The sequence below is a fragment of the Oncorhynchus clarkii genome, chromosome 5 (genome assembly GCF_045791955.1).
Source record: "Oncorhynchus clarkii lewisi isolate Uvic-CL-2024 chromosome 5, UVic_Ocla_1.0, whole genome shotgun sequence".
NCBI classification, from domain to species: domain Eukaryota; kingdom Metazoa; phylum Chordata; class Actinopteri; order Salmoniformes; family Salmonidae; genus Oncorhynchus; species Oncorhynchus clarkii.
Window position 1 is genome coordinate 12,146,837 of NC_092151.1, and position 18,883 is coordinate 12,165,719.

Genomic DNA, 18,883 nt, shown 5'->3' on the forward strand with positions numbered 1-18,883 from the left:
TTTACATGTACATACTACCTCAATCAGCCTGACTAACCGGTGTCTGTATGTAGCCTTGCTACTGTATGTAGTCTGTCTTTTTTACTGTTGATTTATTTCTTTATTTCTGCACTATTGGTTAGAGCCTGTAAGTAAGCATTTCACTGTAAGGTCTACTACACCTGTTGTATTCGGCGCACGTGACAAATAAACTTTGATTTGATGACCAAAAGTATGGGGACACCTGCTCGTCGAACATCTTATTCCAAAATCATGGCCATTAATATGGCCCCCTTTGCTGCTATCAATAGCCTCCACTTTTCTGGAATGTCTTTCCACTAGATGTTGGAACATTGCTGCTGGGACTTGCTTCCAATCAGCCACAAGCATTAGTGAGGTTGGGCACTGATGTTGGGCAATTAGGCCTGGCTCACAGTCTGTGTTCCAATTTATCCAAAAGGTGTTCGATGGGGTTGAGGTCTGTGCTCTGTGCAGGCCAGTTCTTCCACACTGATCTTGACAGACCATTTATATATGGACCTCGCTTTGTGCATGGGGCATTGCCATACTGAAACAGGAAAGGGCCTTCCCCTAACTGTTGCCACAATGTTGGAAGCACAGAATCGTCTTGAATGCCGTTGTATTCTGTAGTGTTAAGATTTCTCTTCACTGGAACTACGGTGCCTTGACCGAACCATGAAAACCAGCCCCAGATTAGTCCTCCTTCAACAAACTTTACAGTTGGCACTATGCATCGGGGCAGGTAGCGTTCTCCTGGCGTCCGCCAAACTCGAAGACAGATATTTTTACACTCGGCTGTGGCCTACCACTTCGCGGCTGAGTCGTTGTTGCTCCTAGACATTTCCACTTTACAGTAACAGCACTTACAGTTGACTGGGGCAGCTCTAGCAGTGCAGAAATTTGACGAATTGACTTGTTGGAAAAGTGGCGTCCTATGACGGTGCCACGTTGAAAGTCACTGAGCTCATCAGTGAGGCCATTCTACTGTCAATGTATGTCTATGGAGATTGCATGGTTGTGTACTCGATTTTATACACTGTCCGCAACGGGTGTGGCTGAAATAGCCAAATCCACTCATATGAAGGGGTGACCACACAAAAGTATGTGTATATACACATTTGTACTATTTTCTACATTACATCCGCGGGCCAACTCATCCCAAACCATCTCAATTGGTTTGAGGGTGGGTGATTGTGGAGGCCAGGTCATCTGATGCAGCACTCCATCACTCTCCTTCTTGGTTACACAGCCTGGAGGTGTTTGGGGTCATTGTCCTGTTGAAAAACAAATGATAGCCCCACTAAGCTCAAACCAGATGGGATGGTGTATCGCTGCAGAATGCTGTGGTAGCTTTGCTGGTTAAATGTACCTTGAATTCTAAGTAAATCACAGTCACCAGCAAAGCACCATCACACCTCCTTGCTTCACGGTGGTAACCACACATGCGGAGATCATCTGTTCACCAGTTGGAACCAAAAATCTCAACTTTGGACTCATCAGACCAAAGAACAGATTTCCACTGGTCTAATGTCCATTACTCGTGTTTCTTAGCCCAAGCAAGTCTCTTCATATTGTTGGTGTCCTATAGTAGTGGTTTCTTTGCAGCAATTCGACCATGAAGGACTGATTCACAGTCTCCTCTGAACAGTTGAAGTTGATGTATCTGTTATTTGAATTTATTTGCGCTGCTGTTTGAGGCTGGGAACTCTAATGAACTCATCCTCTGCATCAGAGGTAACTCAATCTTTTCCTGTGGCGGTCCTCATGAGAGCCAGTTTCATCATATCGCTTGATGTTTTTTGTGACTGCACATTTTCTGGATTGACTGACCTTCATGTCTTAAAGTAATGATGGAATGTTGTTTCTCTTTGCCTATTTGAGCTGTTCTTGCCATAATATGGATTCTGTCTTTTACCAAATAGGGCTTTCTTCTGTATACCACCCTTACCTTTGGCTCAAACGCATTAAGAAGGAAAGAAATTCCACAAATGAACTTTTAACTTGTAGTTTTTCATGTTTGTCTGTAATTTTTGTAATGACTTGGTGCTGCCTATCTTGGCCAGGACGCTCTTGGAAAAATAGATTGTAAATCTCAATGAGCCCTTCCTGGTTAAATAAAATAAATAAATTAACAAGGCACACCTGTAATTTTAAATACATTCCAGGTGGAACCAAATTTCCTCCTACAACAGGACAATGACCCAAAGCACAGCTCTAAACTATGTAATAACTATTTAAGGAAGAAGCAGTTAGCTGGTCTGCTGTCTGTGCTGGCCACTATTATAGTCACCTGATCTCAACCCTATTGAGCTGTTGTGGGAGCAGCTTGACCGTATGGTGCGTAAGAAGTGCCCTTCAAGCGAATTCAACTTGTGGAAAGTGCTTCAGGAAGCATGGGGTGAAATCTCTTCAGATTTACCTCAAAAAATTGACAACTAGAATGCCAAAGGTCTGCAAGGCTGCAAATGGAGGATTCTTTGATGAAAGCTAAGTTTGAAGGACACTTATTTCAATTAAAAATCATTATTTATAACCTTGTCAACATCATGACTGTTTCCTAATCACTTTGCAACTCATTTCATGTAGGTTTTCATGGAAAACAAGGACATTTCTAAGTCACCCCAAACTTTTGAACGTTAGTGTATTTTGATTTAACACTTTTTTGGTTACTAAACTATTTCATAGTTTTGATGTCTTAACTATTCTACAATATAGAAAATAGTGAGAAAAATATAAAGAACCCTTGAATGAGTAGGAGTGTTTTGACTGGTACTGTATATGTGGATGGATTGATGGAGGATTTAAACAAAATAAGAAACGTCCTCACTGTCAACTGTTTATTTTCAGCAAATGTAACGTGTAAATATTTGTATGAACATAAAATTCAACAACTGAGACATAAACTGAACAAGTTCCACAGATATGTGACTAACAGAAATTGAATAATGTGTCCCTGAACAAAAGGGGGGTCAAAATCAAAAGTAACAGTCCGTATCTGCTGTGGCCACCAGCTGCATTAAGTACTGCAGTGCATCTCCTCCTTGTGGACTGCACTATATTTGCCAGTTCTTGCTATAAGATGCTACCCCACTCTTCCACCAAGGCACCTGCAAGTTCCCAGACATTTCTGGGGGGAATGGATGGCCCTAGCCCTCATCCTCCGATCCAACAGGTCCCAGACGTGCTTAATGGGATTGAGATCCGGGCTCTTTGCTGGCCATGGCAGAACACTGACATTCCTGTCTTGCAGTAAATCACACACAGAACGAGCAGTATGGCCGGTGGCATTGTCATTGCTGGAGGGTCATGTCAGGATGAGCCTGCAGGAAAGGTACCACATGAGGAAGGAGGATGTCTTCCCTGTAACGCACAGAGTTAAGATTGCCTGCAATGACAACACGCTCAGTCCGATGATGCTGTGACCCACCGCCCCAGACCATGACGGACCCTCCACCTCCAAATCGATCCCGCTCCAGAGTACAGGCCTCGGTGTAACGCTCATTCCTTTGACGATAAACGCGAATCTGACCATCACCCCTGGTGAGACAAAACCGCGACTCGTCAGTGATGAGCACTTTTTGCCAGTCCTGTCTGGTCCAGAGACGGTGGGTTTGTGCCCATAGGCGACGTTGTTGCCGGTGAGGACCTGCCTTACAACAGGCCTACAAGGCGTCAGTCCAGCCCCTCTCAGCCTATTGCGGACAGTCTAAGCACTGATGGAGGGATTGTGTGTTCCTGGTGTAACTTGGGCAGTTGTTTGTTGCCATCCTGTACCTGTCCCGCAGGTGTGATGTACCGATCCTGTGCAGATGTCATTACACATGGTCTGCCACTGCGAGGACGATCAGCTGTCCGTCCAGTCTCCCTGTAGTGCTGTCTTAGGCGTCTCACAGTACGACCATTGCAATTTATTGCTCTGGCACATCTGCAGTCCTCATGCCTCCTTGCAGCATGCATAAGTCACGTTCACGCAGATGAGCAGGGAACCTGGGCATCTTTCTTTTGGTGTTTTTCAAAGTTAGTAGAAAGGCCTCTTTTAGTGTCCTAAGTTATCATAACTGTGACCTTAATTAATCGTTCTGTGTCTGTAAACTGTTAATGTCTTAACGACCGTTCCACAAGTGCATGTTCATTAATTATTTATGGTTCATTGAACAAGCATGGGAAACAGTGTTTAAACCTTTTTAAAGTGAAGTTATTTGGATTTTTACGAATTGACTTTGAAAGACAGGGTCCTGAAAAAGGGACGTTTCTTTTTTTGCTGAGTTTAGATATGTTAGTGCCACTGAACTCATTTAAAATTGATGGGAGACTCTGTTACAGAGGAGTATAAATGTTTTTTTTTAGGCTGTATCATGTTTTAATTATGTAATGTATTGATTGTTGCTGCCTTCTTGGCAAGGTCTCCCTTGAAAAAGAGACTGTGTCTCAATGGACTTTTCCTGGTTTAATAAAGGTTAAATCAAAAAAATAACTTAAGAATGAGTGAGATTTGTCACAATCCAACTCGTGGGAAGTGACATAGCTCTTATAGGACCAGGGCACAAATAATAATATAATAATAATCTAATTGTGCTCTTTTTTATTTAACCATCTTACATATAAAACCTTATTCACAATTTTCAGTTAACAAATAACTCACCACAGGTTAATGAGAAGGGTGTGCTTGAAAGGAGGCTCATAACTCTGCAATGTTGGGTTGTATTGGAGAGTCTCCATCTTAACTCCTTTTCCACACAGTCTGTGCCTGTATTTAGTTTTCATGCTAGTGATGGCCGAGAATCCACTCTCACATAGGTACATGGTTGCAAAGGACATCGGTGTCTTAACAGAAGGGATTTTCAAAGGCAGGATGCTCTGAGCTCAATCCAGAAATCTGGCAGTGGCTTCTGATTTTAAATGCCATTTTTACAGAACCGCTTGCAATTTTAGATGAGGCTCTCTTGTTCAGATATCTGTAAGTGGACTGGAGGAGGGGAATGAAAGGGATAACGAATCCCTGTTTGTCATCCATTTCGGGAAAGTACCTGCGTAATTGCGCACCCAACACACTCGGGTGGTTCGCTGTTTGACGTTGTCCATAAGCTTGTTCATTTGCACACTCAATGATGGAAAGACCCGTGTGTTGTCCTTGTTAATGCAGACAGAGAAGAGCTCCAACTTCATAATCATAGCCTCAATTTAGTCCCGTACATTGAATATAGTTGCGGAGAGTCTCTGTAATCCTAGATTCAGATCATTCAGGCGAGAAAAAACATCACAATTCCTGACATTTAATCCTAGTAAAAATTCCCTGTCTTAGGATCACCACTTTATTTTAAGAATGTGAAATTTCAGAATAATAGTGATTTATTTCAGCTTTTTTTCCCCTTCACATTCCCAGTGGGTCAGAAGTTTACATACGCTCAATTAGTATTTGGTAGCATTGCCTTTTTAAATGGTTTGACTTGTGTCAAACATTTCCACAAGTTTCCCACAATAAGTTGGGTGAATTTTGGCCCATTCCTCCTGACTGAGCTGCTGTAACTGAGTCAGGTTTGTAGGCCTCCTTTCACACACACGCCTTTTCTGTTCTGTCCACACATTTTCTATAGGATTGAGGTCAGGGATTTGTGATGGCCACTCCAATACTTTGACTTTGTTGTCCTTAAGCTATTTTGCCACAACCTTGTGAAGTACACTTGGGGTCATTGTCCATTTGGAAGCCCCATTTGCCACCAAGCTTTAACTTCCTGACTGATGTCTTGAGATGTTGCTTCAATGTATCCACATACTTTTTCTACCTCACGATGCCATCTATTTTGTGAAGTGCACCAGTCCGTTCTGCAGCAAAGCACCCCACAACATGATGCTGCCACCCCCTGCTTCATGGTTGGGATGGTGTTCTCTGGCTTGCAAGCCTCCCCCTTTTTCTCAAAACATAACTATGGTCATTATGGCCAAACAGTTCGTTTCATCAGACCAGAGGACATTTTTCCAAATGGTACGATCTTTGTCCCCCCCATGTGCAGTTGCAAACCGTAGTCTGGCTTTTTTATGGCGGTTTTGGAGCAGTGTCTTCCTTGCTGAGCGGCCTTTCAGGTTATGTTGATACAGGACTCGTTTTACTGTGGATATAGATAGTTTTTGTACCTGTTTCCTCCAGCATCTTCACAATGTCCTTTGCTGTTGTTCTGGGATTGATTTGCACTTTTCGCACCAAAGTACGTTCATCTCTAGGCGACAGAACGCGCCTCCTTCCTGAGCGGTATGATGGCTGTGTGGTCCCATGGTGTTTATACTTGCGTACTATTGTTTGTACAGGTGACCTTCAGGCGTTTTGGAAATTGATCCCAAGGATGAACCAGACTTGTGGAGGTCTACAATTTTTTTTCTGGGGTCTTTGCTGATTTCTTTTTAATTTCCTATGATGTCAAGCAGAGAGGCACTGAGTTTGAAGGTAGGCCTTGAAATACATCCACAGGTACACCTCCAATTGACTCAAATTATATCAATTAGCCTATCAGAATCTTCTAAAGCCATGACATTTTCTGGAATTCTCCAAGCTGTTTAACGGCACAGTCAATTTAGTGTATGTAAACTTCTGACCCACTGGAATTGTGATACAGTGAAATAATCTCTGTAAACAATTTGTTGGAAAAATTACTTGTTATGCACAAGGTAGATGTCTTAACCGACTTGCCAAAACTATAGTTTGTTAACAAGACATTTGTGGAGTGGTTGAAAAATGAGTTTTAATGACTCCAACCTAAGTGTATGTAAACTTCCGACTTCAACTGTACACGAGAGTTCAGGAGCCTTGCTTTAACAAAGTTAACCATTTTCACTGTAGTGTCCAAAACGTCAGGCATTCCCTTGGCATCAAAAGCCTCTCGATTGATGCTGCAGTGTACACACGTGTGGCGTCGGGAGCAACTGTTACACGCGCGTTACCACTCCACTATGTCTCCCTGTCATGGCTTTTGCACCATCAGTACAGATACCAACATGAGCAGCAGCTACATACGGTTGGTTAGTGGTCTTCCCGCGAGAAAGTGACGGTTAATGTGATTGGATGTTCATTATTTGACTAGGCTATCTGTATTTGACTTTGGGTTGTTATTTTGCTGAACACCTAGATGGTTTCATTTTATTTTTGGCAGTGAAACGAGGCAACTCAGGCGAGGGGGGGAGAAACTCCACCAAATGTATATCCCAGTTGGAAAATATAAATGGACTGTTTGAAAATGTGAATGGGGGAAAAAAATATGAATCACATTTTATTTGGCAATCCAAAGCGAGACAAAGCGCGCTTGTTATGAAATAATATTTTTTATTAGTGTTGCACCATTGTTCTTACATAATATAACCATATACATTTTCAGTACCACATGTCTTTGAGTGATGGACTGTGCCATCCCCACGGCCTCCACAATGGATCAGTCCACTCAGACCGGTGAGAATCAGACAGGTGTCCTGTACACCATGATTAAATTTTTTTTTGCTTCTGCTCGACTAAAGAAATCTCGGTCAACTAATAGCCTATCGACCAAACAATCGACCAGTCTACTAAATGGGGTCAGCCCTAATCATATGGGATGAATGTTCACATGAAATGCTCAATTAGGACAGAATTAGCCTATAATGTGCTCAGGGATAAAGTAAGCATCTTTGTAACTAACACTGACCACCTGCTCTACCAATATATCATCATTGGCTATTAATTTAAGGCACCGGGTAATTAACATTAAACACATACTTGTGACTGACAAGGTCATTTTTAGCTCTAAAGACTGTACTCCTGGTCAACATTGTGCTAGTAATCTCTCGGGCTCAGGACGTGAGCATGCCAAAAGTGATTAGAGGACGTGTTCTAGATGTGTGAATTCTTTCCCTGCTTTTAAAACCTCCTGTAGAGTGTAGTGACTTGTTTTAGACTCACTAGGCGGAGTAATGCCATACTATGTGTATGTTACACAGTCAAGAATCCCTGATCCCAGTCAGATGAAGACGACTACTGATGTGCATCTTTTTTTCTGAACAGTGGGTTGCTGACATGAGCCTGACATGTCTCAACATGGGTATTCTTTTAAACTGCTGATCCGCTTAAGATATTCCAGACTGACCTAACAGTGGCTGATGTCATGCCTACCTGCTCAACGACTTTCAGAGGATTCCTGTGTCCCAGTCAACTCTCCGAGACGCCCCGAGGGCTGCTGACTAACAAAGAGACAGAGTTAGATGGGATGCATGACTCACTTCCTGAGGCTCTGGGTCTTGCCCCTCACTAGCAGCTAATCTATTGTTGGTCTATCCATGACCTAATACTATTGGTTGTTTTCCAGATCTTCCCTTCCTCCCGTGTTGAGAGCAAATGACAAGAACTTTAGTGTGTCTGCTTTTCATGATTTTCTTCCTTGTGCGCTGGGAATTTGGACTGTCAAATTCGAGTCTCACTGCTATCATAGCTGAGAAGCGCTAGTTTGTTTGAGAAGAGGTTGGTTACTTAGTGGCCTGACCAGACAGACCTATTGAGGCAGTAGTAGAGACCTATTTCAATGTGTTTGCTGTTCATCCCACCCTCCCGATACTTGTCCACACATGGTTCCCACATGCCCCTGGCAGAGACTCACTGGTCCCCCACTGAGGAGCGTTGACAACCCTAACCGACAATACCGTCCCTTTTTTAATTTCCTAGAATCTCCCATCACCTCCCTCCATAGCCCAGTGTACCTGCCACTGCCAGACCCCAGCGAAGCTGCTGAGTCATTGTTAGGGGACGCAGGCAGGGAGCTCTTGTTGACAGATGGCCTTGGCGAGGCAAAGCTGAGCACCCTTCCCTCTACACAGCCCATCCCCGTCACATGCTGGGGTACATGCCAGAGGCGCCGTGCTCTTTTATAATTTACACACCTATTTATACATCTATTGTAATGGAGCCACACCTCCGATCAATTTACCTACCCGACATGCTAGAGTAGATGGTGACGTTTCCCCCCATTGGTTTCATCCTTCCATGAACCCGTTTAATCTCCTGTATACACAAAACCCAAATTTAGGATTACGTTTTGTTTGGTGTCAGAGCTTCCCAACAGAATCCTCTTTACCATCAAATAATACACAAACACTTGGTAGGCTATTCTGTTAAGTGGCTGAGTGTAGCACTGCGTTACTTCAGGCATCAGCCGGCGGTTGCTAAGATGAGTGAAAGGGGATGGGGGGGGTTGAAGGAGGAGCGCATAATGCTGAGGAAGAGGACAAGAGAACCCCAAGGGAAGGGTGTGAGGAGGAGGATAAGCTCCACTCTTCACCTTCTCTAGAGACACACTTGTCCTGAGAGCTGTGAGTGACTCATCTACATGAGACCACATCTAGCGTCATCTCATCTATTGATCTTTACATGTAGAAAATAGTGCAAAGTCATTCTGCATTGGCTGATCAGTAGCTATAGTAGCGTACTTTCCAAAACAGTTAAGTGAGTCACTATGCACATGATGGGCAGAATGAAAGTTGAAACAAATGAAATGAATGATCATGGAATGGTGGTGCTTTGTTCTACAACTCCATAACGCTGGCCAATAAATTTGACCATCCGATAGATCGCATGTTGAGTCGGTCTCCTAGTGCCTGGAGCGGGGTGAACATCCCTGTCCTTATCACTGAACACTGAGGGCATTGCCCCTGCTGTATCAGCCAGCCTGTATCTGTTTTGTCATGTAACACGGTCACCCTGCGGACTGGGGCTATCAATAAACCCAAGGTCATCCATACATTCAATGAACACTCTCCACGTCGTCTCTCATCACCCTCTAATGTGCCCGAAGGGCACAGTGCGACAACTGACTTTGGCGTTGTGGGCCTTGGAATGCCAATCCTAGGTAAATGAAGGACCGTGGACAAGAACAAGCCCTGTATTGTCACGTCGGCCAGACCTCATCTCCAGTTCCTGTGTCAATCTTCCTGAAATGGAGACTGCGGACCCGTGTCTGGCCCTTTCTGGGCCTGAGTGGTGTATCGAACGCTGGCAGAACATCAATACCCATTCGTGCGCGCAGCCGGGTGGACGTTTGCATGCAGTCGATGGTTACTTATTTTTCCACACTGCCAGTGGCGACTGGGTTAATCACTATACATGTGTATATGTTGTTTGGGGTCAACTTTTGGTTCAGTGCCCGTAAAGCAGGAAGTCTAGGCTGATTTAAAAAAAAATATATATATATATATCTTTTTTAAAGATCCTGTCTTCAAGCTTCCTCTTTTTCTGGGCCTTATTTCTGCCTTAATAGGTGGGGAGTACCAGGGACGGGATGTTGTAAAGGCCTTTGAATGCGTGGCTTCCTCTCCTGTGCTGTCCCTGGTGAGGGTGGGCTGGGGGGACTGCAGGCTGGGGGTGTCCTGGGCCACTTAGATGGAACAGCATGGGGCGGTGGGCACAGAGACCAACCCAGTGAGGCAGCCACCCACTTCACTGCATTGTCTCTGCAGGGATGCTTCCTGTGTTTGACCTTCTCCAGCCAATACAACCACAGATTAATCGGTGTGTGTGTGTGGGAGCTGGGGAGTTTTCTCTGTCGGATAAAGAGCTAAATAAGATCTTGTAGATTGTTCATAGAAATTAATGAACATGGGTGAACAACCGTTTAATTCAGAGATGATAGTATTCAGATGTGTGAACTTGCACATTTACTTTAATAAGGGTCTTTTTCCATTGTGTGCTGACCATAGCCTGTCTGTCTCGTTCTGTTTGCAGGAGCCGTTTGAGGATGGCTTCGCCAACGGGGATGAGCTCACCCCGGCCGAGGAGGCCGCAGCCAAGGAGGCGTCCGAGCCCAAGGGAGCAGTCAAGTTCGGATGGATCAAAGGGGTTCTGGTGAGTAGTCAACCGACTCTCGTCTCTTTGACATCCTGAGAGCGTTGTCCCCCTGGTTACCTTTTTGTTATGTGACACTATCTGTGTGTGTGTGTCTGTGTCTCATTTATAGCAGACAGTTTCATTCAAAGTGACTTACAGTAATGCTTGCATAAATGTTTTACGCCTGGGTGGTCCCTGGACTTGTACCCACTATCCTGGCGTTGCAAAAGCCAAGCTATAGCAATTGAGCTACAGAGGACCAGTGTGACATTTCTGCCTCTACAATTGGTACTGCATAAGCACTTCTCTTTTTAGTCCTGACATTGTAGGGAATGCAGTGTCCTCAAGTTATTCTTGAACACAATGTTCAATGGCATAGACCAGGGATAATCTAGATTCAGCCGCGGAACAATGTTTTTGTTGAGCGAATGTTTGCGCGGGGTGGGGGAGGAACATAAATGCTAATCATTTCTAGACTGCAAATTGACTGCAAGAAGCCCCCCCCCCCCCATTCAAAGTACAGAAAATTCCTCCCACAATTAGCCTCTGTAGTATAAAGTTCCCAGGTGGTTACTTAAACTTTATTTGGAATTCAGATCTCAATATGCACATATTATCATTGTACTATAAGAGTCCCGTGGCTGCCTCCCCCTTTTTTTGTGTGTGTGCTTATTTGTATTAGTTCCTATTGCAGTTAAAGAGGAACCTCAACAAGTGGTAGATTACATGAGCATGTCACCAAACAAACTGAGGTGTGTGTCGATCACACTCTACAGGATTCTAGCAAGAATTGCTTTTGCTGATTTAATCCTTCCAGGTCTGTCCAGGCCATAGCATGTTTCTGAGACTAATGCACATGTGTCAAACCCATTCCAAGGAGGATCAAGTGTTTTTCACTCCTCCCTTGTACTTGGTTTGATAAATTTAAGGTCACTAATTAGTAAGGAACTCTCCTCACCATGGTTGTCTAGGGCTTCATTGAAAGGAAATAAACAAAACCCAGCCAACACTAGGCCCTCCATGGACTTAGTTTGACAGCCCTGCTCTAGTGTGAGCATCTGGCATGGTTGTAGCACAGTGTTTCCCAAACTTGGTCCTCGGAACCCCAAGGGTGCACACTTCGTTTTTGTTGTTGTTGCCCTTGCTCAGCTGATTTCAAATAATTAAAACTTGATGATTAGTTGATTATTTTAATTGGCTTTGTAGTGTTAGAGGAAGAACAAAAAAACGTGCACTTCTGTGGTCCCCAGGACCGAGTTTGTGGAAACATTGTTGTAGCTACTTGTCACAGAGTGCATAGTTTTCAAAATGTACAGTGCTTTTAACTACATCCTCAATTTTCAACTCTACTGATAGTTTTGTCACAGACTGAGTTAAGAATCAAACGTGTCTACTCTGGTCTTGGCACCTGTGATCTAGCCAACAGCTTGCAGATACAGTGCGGCTAGGCTCTTGGGGTGGCTAGTCTACATGATGAGTTTGTTATGGATATGATATTTTTATTTGTCAAGCATCGATCATCACGTCTCTGGAGTTAGACCCTCGAGCATCGATCATCACGTCTCTGGAGTTAGACCCTCAAGCATCGTTCATCACGTCTCCGGAGTTAGACCCTCAAGCATCGTTCATCACGTCTCTGGAGTTAGACCCTCAAGCATCGTTCATCACGTCTCCGGAGTTAGACCCTCGAGATTCAATCATCACATCTCCGGAGTTAGACCCTCGATTATTAATTGGAAAGCAGCATCAAGCTCATCACCATGCACTTTCACCACCCTGTGATGTTCATCATAATGTATTTAATCTGTAGGCTAATGAACTGCATGCTTTCCCGAGCAGTAGTGGGAGGACCACACACCATGTTATTGCATGACTCCAAGTTTACTTGGTCAATGATTTTTATGCACTTTGAAATGGATAAAACTGTGGTAGATATTAATGAATGTTCTTAGAGGTTGTGATTTGAATAGGCTAGTTATTATTTAATTTTTTACTTACATCAGCCTTGGCCAGGCTTAGTCGGGCAGCTAACATTTATTTTAGCATGTCATACACTGATATCAACATTTTAATATCATGTATTTCATTGTTGTCCAAAGTTTTCCAATTTATATCAGGACTTTATTCCCTGTTTGAACCGTTCTTCTGACCTTAAATTGCAAGCTTGGTGCTTGTAGCAATTTTGACTAGACAAGTAGATGCCAAGGCGGAACTGCTACTTTCACTAGGTTTGGAATCTTGCCCTTTAACATTCGGTTCAAATCTTGATTGAATCCTCATCAGAGTATTTCAAAAGTTATGCCTATCTATCTGGATTTCGCCTATCGGATAGGGTTAAATGCATAGAAATCATTGACATGAATGGTACTCCTGTTCTTTTCATTGTATTTCAATTCATTTAATTCTATCCGATAACTTGAAAAGCTGGGCCCAGGTCTTGGACATCTAATCAGTGGATTCCCACCGGCAATGTCAAGACCAGGTTATTGGAAACCTCTCTGCTGAGTGAAGTGTTCACGTTACTTGTCATGCGTCCTAACTGCCACCCCTTCCTCTGTGCAGGTGCGCTGCATGTTGAACATTTGGGGCGTGATGCTCTTCATCCGCATGTCATGGATCGTGGGACAGGCGGGAATTGGTAAGACACCCTGGAGTTGAGCTTGGGAGTCTGTGAATTACTTTTTATTTTTAATTTGTATTAAAAATAAATAAAAAATAGTTTTATTCACACACGACCTCACCCCAAACCCCCACCTTCCCGACCATCCCTCCTCCCCTCACCTCTCGACCATTCACCGTCCAGATGTGAAATGTTGCCACACGGCGACATATGCAGTCAACTGTCACGCACCAGCTTGTTTTTCTAGCGGCGCCGCTACTATTCACAGGTCTTCTCAGAATGTGTGAATGTCAGGAGAGGTAGAGCGAGAGAGGGGAAAGCCTCAACAAGCAGATAATTGGCTGCTCATTATTGCAGTTATTTGCCTCTTAGAAGTTTGTAGAAATGTTAATGCTGATATTTTTATTTGTCTAATAAATCAACCATGACCTCCATTTTCTTTCACAGTTCTCTCCTGTGTGATCGTTCTCATGGCAACAGTTGTGACCACCATCACCGGCCTTTCGACCTCAGCGATTGCGACCAACGGCTTTGTACGAGGAGGTATGAACACTTGCATGTTTAAAGTGTGTTTCCAAAGAACCCCCAAGGACTCCCAGTTCTTCCAAGCCTAATCTCTACTATAAGACGAGTTAGTTGCCATGTTCATCCCTCTATGAAACCATAAAACGCATGAGTAAATCAACATGGATCGCTAATGTATCATGAAATGTAGTGTTGTCTGTAGTATCTGTGTAACTGAAGGCTCGTTCTCTGATGGTGTAATAAATCTGACACTCCAGGTATAGTCATTGCAGTGCAGGCAAGTATAACTCAATCTGGCTTCAGGACGCAGTCAGGGTTTCATCCAAGTATAGTCCGGGTGCCCTGGGGTGAGTTGAGCTGGGCTATGTATCTTACCTCAGCTAAATGTCCACCTGAAACAGCTGTGAGGTTTAGCCAGCAGCATACCACCCTGCATCCCACTGCTGGCTTGCTTCTGAAGCTAGGCAGGGTTGGTCCTGGTTGCTCCCTAGATGGGAGACCAGATGCTGCTGGAAGTGGTGTAGGAGGCACTCTTTCCTTTGGTCTAAAAAATATCCCAATGCCCCAGGGCAGGGATTGGGGACATTGCCCTGTGTAGGGTGCCTTCTTTTGGATGAGACGTTAAACAGGTGTCCTGACTCTGTGGTCACTAAAGATCCCATGGCGCTTATTGTAAGAGTAGGGGTGTTAACCCTGGTGTCCTGGCAAAATTCCCAATCTGTCCCTCATACCATCACGGTCACCTAATCATCCCCAGTTTACAATTGGCTCAATCATCTCCCCTCTCCCCTGTAACTATTCCCCAGGTTGTTGCTGTAAATGAGAATGTGTTCTCAGTCAACTTACCTGGTAAAATAAGGGTAAAATAAATACAAATAAAGAGCCGAACAACTACGACTAGTGGCGTGCGAGTGTGCCTCTGCATCATTAGCACATGCTTTAGTCAAGAAAACATATAGGTGATTCGGTTAGTATTGGTCCATTTTCATAGCTGGTAATAGTTGTGAAGGGAAGTCCAGAAGTTGTTGTTTTCCTTCAATTTGTTACATCCCTTATCGGAGGTATTTTTTTTCCTTCTATGAGGAAGCTGATTTTCTCTCTTTAATTATCAGCTCAAATTTCTCCCCCTCGGAAGTCAAGGACAACTTCACTGTACATTTTCCTTAACATCCAAAACCATTGGGTTTTAATTAACTCCCTCCTTCCCCGGGCCCTAGATATGCCATCGCCTCCACTCTCTAATCTCTTTACCTTGAGGAAGGTCAGGATATTGCAAACAACAGGAGCCTGACTGAGTGCCTTTGCCAGGTTTAATAATGACTTGCCTGATCACTCGTTGATTTTTCTTTCGCTAGAATTCTGATGCAAATCACTTCTCTCGTCCAATCATAACATAGTCCTCCAGTCAAGTTATGCACATCTACCGGAGTGTGTCAGAGCATGCGTCAAATGTAAATAAGTACAGAAACAGTTTTTCTTTTCCAAGCCCACTACATGTGAATTCCTCACTTTGATGAGAAACCATTAACAGAGGATAAAGAAAACGTGGAGTGGCTTTAATTGGGAGTATGGAACGTTCTGGCCCGGTGTTGCCTAGTGTAATCGGAGATCACCAAGCGTTCATCAGTGGGCTGATTGGGAGGTCATGGGAAGGGCACCACACCGTTATTCTGCCTCTCCCACCCCACCTGGCCGATGTTCATCAGCGTAGAGCTAATTAATGTCTGTTGCTAATGGCCACAAGTCTTTCTTTGATCATCTCAGGTGACTCAGTAGCTCTTCAGGTGTCGATGGCTGCAGGTGTGTTGTTGCCTTTAATCTTCAAAGCAAACATTTGATAGCTGTTGTTGGTTCTGTCTTGAACAGAGAGCCCTTAGACATAATAATGTTATGGACTCATAACAAAAAACACAAACTCTTTATCAAAAAGCTCAAGGGCATGTTGTTAGAAACCAGGACTATAAGACTGTCATTGTTGCTATTGCAGTCCAGCCAGTTTAGTGTTTTTACCAGCTCTGTCTGACCTCTGCTCTTCTGAACATTCGACTAGCCACTGGTGCATAGAAATGAGACTCTCGCCAATAGATTAATACTGCAGCTCAATTTATATTCATTCAAGAGAGGGCTCGCCAACAATCTGCTCAGTGCTCAGGTTTGCAATCCTAATTCTACCCTCATCTCTCAAAATAATTGACTGATGAGAGTTGCTCAAGGTGGCATTATGCTGATTTACAGTACTGTTTTGTTCCCTTTTTTTGGCATGTTTGGATAAATTGGGCTGAGGGTTCCCACGCTACCCATAAACTTAACATTGAACTCCTCTCTGGAATCAATTCAAATATGCAACCTGCAGAGCAGTGGCCGGCTCACATGACATTTGCTTAGCCTCCTGCGTTTGGATATGGAATTAGGTGTCCTCTACAGGTGTGATTTTTACCAGCTGGACCTGGCTCTCGTTTACTTCCCTCATCCACGGAACTAAAGATGTATTCTCTTAGGACCTCAATGAGATGTGCCCTGGTTCATTTGGAGTGGAATGAAAGGATGGGGGGGAAAACACTGGCCGCACATTGCTCCTAGTTTTCGCAGCATGAGGGGAAATTCAATAGTGTGTTTCTAAATCAGTGGTTCTCCCTCAAGTCACTGAGAGCTGGCAGGGAGGTCTGAAATGGATATTAGGATGCTGTCTCTGTGAGGGCAAGGGAAAACCAAAGATTCCATTTTGTTTAAAATATCCTAGTGAGGAAACTATATCGTAGTAAAGGATATTGGTGTTTTCAGCGGGGTATTCCTCCTGGAGACCGCATATTCGATTCATTCTCATAAGATTTCACGTCTACCACTGCCCGATTGTCTATGGCGTCAGGCAGCAAGTTAGGCTCCATATAGTGGCCGTTTTTGTTTAGAACAGCACAGTAACCATCAGCTCCTCCTCTGAATTGATTTCTTTCGAAGTAGGCTAATCCATTACCCTTGGGTGGAATGCTAAAACCTTTTTTCCCCCTTGGTAATATCTGTAACGTGTTCAAACATGAACGTCCCCCCTGCTGCTACTGCACCTGCTTTAGCAGGGTGAAGTTGGTGCACTGTGATGCAGTGAACTGAGTGTCAAGAGTAGATTGAAATCACATGCCTTTCGTAGGGTTTACTGTAATACTCCTAATCACAGCACCGTGTAGGTTTCTAATCCCATCCAAACTAATCTTTCCAAGTATTCCAGTTATTCCCACATCTCCCTCCAAATGGTCTCTCAATATCAAAATGCCCCTTTCAAAAGGGCAAATCAAAATGTGCTCTCTGGAAAATGGTTTTGCAATTTGACTTTGATGCTCGAGTGTACTTGATTTAAGTGGAACGAAGAGAGCCAGCAAAAAAATCAAGCATGATCCCACATGAATTTCTCTACCTGCTCATGCCCTCAGAGATTAGTTGTTTTGGTTCCTGCCACTCGTGTATGTAGGAGCACCTGAAGTGCTCTCCAAAGCTGTCAGCAGAGACATGGCATAAAGAGAGCTCAACGAGGAACCCTACTCAGCCTGTCGCACTACGAACTCATCTGGCAGCAAAATGAATTGACACATTTAATCTCCCATCTTGGAGCTACTCTACCATCTCCACTCTCATTTGAGCTGGTATGTTGGTTTAAGCGTGTCGTTGAGAGGAGTGTGCTGCACTGCAGCGAAGGTTTGACTGATGTAGGAAAATGCAATAGGCTAGCCTACATATGACAGTTATTTGATTAAACGATTTGTGTTTAACCTTTTTATGAGAGACATTAAATTAAACCCAGTTTTAAATGCTATGTCCATCTGGCCAACTGTCTGTCCATTCGTCTGTCTGTTTGTCAGGAGGGGCGTACTATTTGATATCAAGAAGTTTGGGCCCAGAGTTTGGCGGCTCCATCGGTTTGATCTTCGCCTTTGCCAATGCTGTGGCCGTCGCCATGTACGTGGTGGGCTTTGCCGAAACCGTCGTGGAGCTCCTTGCGGTAAGTCACTGAATCTTTCCCCATGTCGTCATCGACAGTTACGTTTCTTTCACTCTTTCAATACTTTCTTTTAGGCATTTTTTAATTGCTTTTTCTCAGAAGGTTTTGCTGATTAATTTAGTCCATGTTGACCGAGCCTACCGTTTGGAACATTGTTTCAACATCTGCAATAAGCCTAATCTAATTGGCCTTTGGTTCTCATGATGTTTTTCAATGTTTTATTCTTGGGCTGTTTGCATGGAGGACTGAAAACCCACGCTATTTTTAAGGGATGGTTCATGCAAAATTCGTAATAATGAGTCTTCTCCTTCCGAGGTCTTTCAAGTATTTTAACCAAGGATTGGCGCGGTACAATCATGGCCTATTGGTCAGTCCTTAGTCACAGACGAGGGTAGTTGTTTTGCGCTTTGCTGATTGAAGCATGCCATTGGCATTCGAGTTTAATGTTCTCTGTTCATCAGACTTCAATTTGTTTTGTGTTTTAGTAGTGCTCTATAGTAAAATGAGGTCCGATGTTTTGGGCCTTTCTAAAAGTGGTTGCTAAATGTACAGTACCAGTCAAAAGTTTGGACACCTACTTATTCAAGGGTTTTTATTTATTTTTACTATTTTCTACATAGTAGAATAATAGTGAAGACATCAAAACTATGAAGTAGCACATGGAATCATGTAGTAACCAAAAAAGTGTAAAACAAATAAAAAATATATTTGAGATTCTTCAAAGTAGCCTTGATGACAGCTTTGCACACTCTTGGCGTTACTGTATGTTGCATTGTACATTCTATTTTGAGTTAAGTATTAAATTGTAAAGCTGTTGAAAATAACTTTAGCAAAATATTTGCAAGGCTTTTTCAAATGGTCATTATCACAAAGTATCTGAACAGCGGAAAGCCAGGGATGAATTTGAGAGGATTTCTCC

At 43.5% G+C, this 18,883-nt stretch overlaps 1 protein-coding gene across 2 annotated transcripts in view; it reads left to right on the plus strand.

The window, feature by feature from the left end:
• LOC139408349 (solute carrier family 12 member 2) overlaps positions 1 to 18,883 on the plus strand; it is an 87,521-nt gene that overhangs the window by 26,656 nt on the left and 41,982 nt on the right. For both annotated transcript variants that reach the window (XM_071152113.1, XM_071152114.1), the window contains exons 2-5: positions 10,730 to 10,849; positions 13,394 to 13,469; positions 13,899 to 13,994; positions 17,825 to 17,964. In XM_071152113.1, the coding sequence (XP_071008214.1) occupies positions 10,730 to 10,849; positions 13,394 to 13,469; positions 13,899 to 13,994; positions 17,825 to 17,964 (432 nt within the window). The remainder of the gene's footprint in view (positions 1 to 10,729; positions 10,850 to 13,393; positions 13,470 to 13,898; positions 13,995 to 17,824; positions 17,965 to 18,883) is intronic.